The sequence below is a fragment of the Dromaius novaehollandiae genome, unplaced genomic scaffold, assembly GCF_036370855.1.
Source record: "Dromaius novaehollandiae isolate bDroNov1 unplaced genomic scaffold, bDroNov1.hap1 HAP1_SCAFFOLD_27, whole genome shotgun sequence".
Lineage (NCBI taxonomy): Eukaryota > Metazoa > Chordata > Aves > Casuariiformes > Dromaiidae > Dromaius > Dromaius novaehollandiae.
The window spans coordinates 5,253,390-5,259,389 of record NW_026991415.1 but is presented as its reverse complement, the minus strand read 5'-3'; the positions used below and the strand labels follow the sequence as shown (position 1 = coordinate 5,259,389).

Sequence of the window (6,000 nt, the reverse complement as noted above, 5' to 3'; positions counted from 1 at the left end):
CCATCTTCTGAAGAAAGGACAGACTTCAGGCACGTCACAGGGGAGATCCCCTTTAATTATGGAAATGTTGTTCTGCAGGCCAGGTCTGGCATAAGGGTGCCCTTTGCCTGGTCCTGCCTGTACTTCCAGGACACACGCACATGGAAACACAACCCAACCACCACCAGGTCATGAGAAGTCCTGGACCCTATCCACCATATCCACAGCACAGAGCACAGAAGGCCAGCATGGAAATGAAGAGAACAGCTCTAAAAAGAGAAAGTCCTGCTGCTGTGCGAGGAGATGTCTCCAGGAAAGCTGCAGCCCCCACAGGAAGGCTGCAGTGAGGAAATGCCTGCTGCAGCAGTGGGGGGATGATACTGCCACGCACGGGGTCTGTTTCCACAAGCTGCTGCCTGACTCCCCTCCCCTCCACTCCCCCTCCACTTGTAGTGTTGGGGTGCTGTAGAGGGAAGGGACCAGCCCATGGTGACACTTGGCTGCCACTCTTGCAGGAGAGGGGTGTGAGATCACACCCTGACTGTGTCCAGGGGAGCTGAGCTCTCCTAATGGACATGGGACCTGTGGTCTCACACTGCCTGCTCTCGTCTGAGCCTGACTCTGTGCCCTTGAACTCCCTTGAAGAGACCCTGCAGAGGGGAACCCTCCTCATTGCCTTGAGGGCATCTGAGCAGCTCAGAGTAGGGAGCTCTGAGGTTCACCCACCTCCGCTGATGAAGGGGGACGTCTGGCTTCCTGCTTCAACACAGCCTCTGGATCAGATTCAAAGAAGAGATACCTGAGGACAAGTCACACATAACTGAACTTTTTTTTTCTTTTTGCAAGAACGTATCAGAGAAAAGTAAGAAAAAAGAGAAATGAGCAACACAGAGTCCTGATTCCAGATCCCCAGTTATTGCTGCTGATCTTGGACCCATTGGATCAATCTCTTCAGTGCCTCCTTGAGCTCCTTGTTCCTCATGCTGTAGATGAGGGGGTTCACTGCTGGAGGCACCACTGAGTACAGAACAGCCACCACCAGATCCACAGCTGGGGAGGAGAAGGAGGGGGGCTTCAGGTAGGCAAACATGCCAGTGCTGATAAGCAGGGAGACCACGGCCAGGTGCGGGAGGCACATGGAAAAGGCTTTGTGCCGGCCCTGCTCGGAGGGGATCCTCAGCACAACCGTGAAGATCTGCACGTAGGACACCACAATGAAGACAAAACACCCAAAGCCTAAACAAAGACTAACCACAAGAAGGCCAGCTTCCCTGAGGTAAGATTCTGAGCAGGAGAGCCTGAGGATCTGGGGAATCTCACAGAGGAACTGCTTCACAACATTGCCTTGGCAGAGTGGTATTGAAAATGTGTTCCCTGTGTGCAGGAGAGCGTTGACAAAACTACTGCCCCAGGCAGCTGCTGCCATTTTGACACAAGCTCTGCTGTCCATGAGGGTCCCATAGTGCAGGGGTCTGCAGATGGCAACGTAGCGGTCATAGGCCATGACTGTGAGGAGAGAACACTCAGCTCCAAGTGAAAAGATAACCAGGAAGAGCTGGGCAGCACATCCCGAGTAGGAAATGGCCCTGGTGTCCCACAGGGAATTGGCCATGGCTTTGGGGACAGTGGTGGAGATGGAGCCGAGGTCGAGGATGGAGAGATTGAGGAGGAAGAAGTACATGGGGGTGTGAAGGTGGTGGTCGCAGGCTACGGCTGTGATGATGAGGCCGTTGCCCAGGAGGGCAGCCAGGTAGATGCCAAGGAAGAGCGAGAAGTGCAAGAGCTGCAGCTCCCGTGTGGCTGCAAATGCCAGGAGGAGGAACTCATTGAAGGAGCTGCTGTTCAACATTTGCTCCTTCTGGCCGTGGGGGACTGTCCAAGGAGGAAAAGACATTGACAAGTTAGGAGAGACTTTGAAAGGAAAATAAATAAATAATGTTTTTCCTCTCTTATTAAAAATCCCATATTGCTTCTCTCTTTATTGGGAGGCCCTTTGCCCAGTTCCCTTGCTTGAGCTCTGGTTTGTGTCAGCAGAGTGTATCACGAGGAGCAGGGACCTCTGCCCATAGGTTCCGGAGGAGTCTGTCCTGCTGTACAGCAGGGGGTACATGGGAATGGGGGTGACTAGCTCTGAGACTCACAATTTCTGTCAAATGAAATTCACTCATCTTGTGGAAGAGCTCTTCACCATCTTCTCTCCCAATTCTAAAGGACAAGGGTTGCAGAAGTGAGTTTCAGGGATTTTTAAAATATTGTTGATTTTCTTTGAGAGGCCCTCGCCTCCCCTGGGGAGTGCTCTTTAAAAGTAGAAATCCTTGGCATTTCTACTGTGAGTCCTGAGAGGAAAGCATGCACTGTCACTTGGAGTGGGGACATCTCGACTGTCTAGTAGTCTCCTTCCTACCTGTCCTGTGCTTGCACCTCTTTGAGCTGGAGCATGCTGTTCCCCCAAAAGAAACCAGCCCCTGCTGAGAGCAGACAAGTCCAGTTTCAAAGTGCAGATCTCCAACCTTCTCACCCTTTCTCCAGGCACCTGAGGGAGGTCTCCACACTCCTCTTCTAGCCAAGGACACACAGGGCTCTTTTCAGATGCCCATTTACAGCCTCCCACCACCATCTCCATGCTCTCAGCATCTCTGCAGCTTCATAGAGATGCTATGAGATCACAGAGATGCTATGAGACAGCTGTGTCTTTCTAGAGTGCAGCTTACAGCCTGGCAAGACCCAACAGGGAAACAGTCAAGACCGTTAGGATTGAAGATGGGGTCTCCTCAAAGGAGAGTCAGCTCATTTCCCAACTCCACAGACTGTGTTTCCTTTATCTGCACAAGTTTGAAGGGGGCTGGGGCAACCTCATTTCCACGCAGATTCCTCTGCTCTAAAACTCGCAGTGCTGGTGTCTGAACTTCAGCTGAAACCCTCAACCCCAGGCAGATCGAGAGAAGAACAGGAGCAGCATGGACAGGAGGGAAAAAAAAGGAGCAACATCATGATCCCGGTGGTGAAGGAGGCAAGGAGACAGAGAGACAGAGGGGCACTTGGGAAAGCCTTCACCTTACCCAGCTGGGCATGCTGCCTCGCAGACAGTGACATTTGCAGAGCAGTTGCTCTCAGCCCCTTTGTTGGGCAGCACAAAACAGGCCCGTGGCAGCTGTCAGGCCCCTCTCCTCTGCCAGAGGTCTGGCTGCAGAGGAGGTAGCTCATGCCCTGGACGTCACGACTGTCAGGGCAGAGGCTCTGCTGGGTGGGAGAGAAGAGATGGGGGAGTGCTCAGAGGAAGGTGTCTGCATTGGAGGGACTGACCATGACTTGCCCAAATCCATCCTCCCATGATGATTTTGTTCACCGTTCCCTCCCATTCCCTGCCCATCTCTGCTGCCTGGCACTGTCCCTGCTGCCTGGAGCTTTCTCTGTCCCAACATCTTTTACTTGTCAGTGCTCACAGACCCTGTCCCACTCTCTGTGTGCTCAGTTCTGCCCTACAGAAACCTTCCAGGACTGAAACCTGGGCAGGGAAATCCCTGTGCTTGCAGGTGCTAAACACATAGACCCTGATAAATCCATAAAGGTAGTGCCGGTGCTGCTGTAGGCTGAGGTGGGGTTGAAGGGGTTTGCTGAGCTTTCTCACAGACCTCCTCATCTCCGAGAGTGAAGGTTAGTGAGTCCCAGTTCCTTGCCAAAAGAGCAAAATCTTTTCTCTCCCTGCCAAAATAAGGAAACTGAAAGCCCTGGAAGGAAAGCTCCTTCCCTTTCATGTAGCCCTTTTCTCACCTTCCTCTGCAGTGCAGGGGCACTGCTCTGAATCACAGCTCTGGGCAGACCTAGGTGCACGCCCCGGCTTCAGAGCCCTGCAGCCATCCCTGGGAGAGGGTAGCAGCATGTCCTGTCCCCATGATGGTGTGGCAGAGAATCCCTGCTGTAAAACATCTCCCCCTCCTCCAAATGGGAGATGCCAGGAGAATGACCCTTAAAAAACCTATCAGTCTTGGGATGGAATAGGTTTAAAAGAGCCATCCAGGAACCTCAGTAGCATTGCCCTGCAGCCAGAGACTTACTGTGCAGAGAGCTGTGAAGATTTCTCCCACAAGCAGCTCTCTGTCCTCCCACTCCACACTGCCTTGCACTTCTCCCTGTCTTCTCTCCTCTCATGTCAGCAGCAGCAGGCAGTGCCCGCAGCCCTGCTGCTCCTTGCAGAGAAGCTGCTCCTGCACACAGCTGTCTCTGGGCAGTGCTGCCAGGTTGCCATGAGCTCCCTCCATCCCAGGAGCCTGGCCCCGCTCAGGAGCAGAGGCCCAGCTGAAGGCCTGAATGTCTCTGTCCCTTGTGCTCCCTCCTCCTGGGAAATGTTCCCTGAAGTAGACCAAAATAATCACCTAATGCCCTTCTCTAAAGAGTGGAGTGAGACTGATTCCAACATTGCAGTTTATTTCATCAGACGGTGACTCTGGAAGCCCTGAATTCCCATCTCTTAGCTAGGCAGGACACCTAGGCAGGGACAAGAAGGCAGTTCATTGACACATGGTTCAGGTGTTGATTTATTTGAGTCAATCTGGACATCACACGCTGGTATAGAAGCCCCTGGGATGCAGTGGGATTCAGATCCCTCCTGTGAACTGCACAGACATGCAGGAGGTGGGATTCCCCTTGCCAAAACTGAAGTGAGCACAACATAGAGGTCTGCATGGGAGCTCCTTGTCTAAGCTCCCGTTATAATTACTGGAGATGGAGGGTGGGAGTCATTTGCTCATACACAAACACCTGGGGACAGCTGAAGAGACAGTGGTGGTCCCAGGCATGTGCCAGTGTCTGCTTGCTCTGATGGAGCGACTGGGAGACCTGCATCTGCCTAGAACATCTGGTGGGGGCCAGGTGGGGAATTGCCTTGGCCATCTGAAATGACACTAGATGCCATTTATTACTACTAAAGCTCCACTCACTATGAAGCTGAGACATATGAAGACTCCAATGTTATAAACAGCTATTGTGCTCCAGTGCAGACACTTCATTTAATGACACAGAAATAGGCCATAGGCAGGGCCATGTCCCATGCTTGGGGTGTCCAGCACAACCACATGCCTCTAGCACATACAGCATGGGGCCTAAAGGAAAACCATGCCCCTTTGGAGTGGTTGCTGGGCAAGTGACCCAGGACATCTTGGGTTTCTTACCCATGCCCAAAGAAATGAATCTCCAACACTGCCTTTAGGGAAGGTCTGTACTGTCTGCATCTAAGTGTGCTGCGTAGAAGGGAGGTACATCACACCAAGATCTCCACTCTAGTCTCTGCACTCTCAACCCTTCTAGCTGTCCTCCTCCTGAATGTCTCCTCACTCTGCCAGATGATTTGATATGCAGCCTGGGGTGTGGGCAGGAGCAAATGGAGATGCACAAGCTGTCACAGGAGTGCCACATGGTTGGAATAGCTGAGATGTGGTGGGATCATTCGCATGACTGGTGTCCTTCAATGGCAGGGTGCAAGTTCTTCAGGAGAGACCACCAGGGGAGATGAGGAGGGTCAGCTTGGATGTATGGAGCTCTTCCATGGGATGGACAAAGAGAGGCAGCTCTGAAGGGCAGAGGAGCTCAGGAAAGCCAGCAGGTCATTAAGCACCCATCGGGCATGAGAATCCTCCATATGAACAGCTTGTAAAATTAGTAGACATCTCTGGACCCCAGCTTGGCTAAACAGGGAGCTCACACCTGAGATCCAGGGCAGTAAGGCAGCCTATGGAAAAGGGAGGAAGGCAGAGGCTGCAAAGGAGGAATTCAGAAATATTGTCCAGCAAAGCAGGAATGGTGTTAAGGAAGCCAAAGCTCCCCTGGGATAGAGACACTTGCCAGGGATGTGAAGGACAGGAAGAAGAGCTGCTACTGCTTCAGTGACAGTAAAAGAATAAACAAGGAGATGTGGGCTCACTGCTGAAAGGGGCAGGGATTCTAGTAAAAGCAGATGTAGATAGGTCTGGGGAAGCCAAGTCCTTCTAGCTTCAGCCTTCACCCACAGGGTCTCCTGAGCTGTTG

The 6,000-nt window shown here is 52.5% G+C and overlaps 1 protein-coding gene across 1 annotated transcript; it reads right to left on the bottom strand.

Annotated features, from left to right (window-relative positions):
• Positions 1-892: 892 nt before the first annotated feature.
• Positions 893-1,828, bottom strand: LOC135326348 (olfactory receptor 14A16-like). Its single transcript, XM_064504229.1, has one exon. The coding sequence runs from the start codon at positions 1,826-1,828 to the stop codon at positions 893-895; it is 936 nt and encodes a 311-aa protein (XP_064360299.1).
• Positions 1,829-6,000: the final 4,172 nt, after the last annotated feature.

Bases quoted from the DNA above. Each gene is read 5' to 3' on its own strand.
- LOC135326348 (XM_064504229.1), bottom strand. From the start codon at position 1,828: ATGTTGAACAGCAGCTCCTTCAATGAGTTCCTCCTCCTGGCATTTGCA.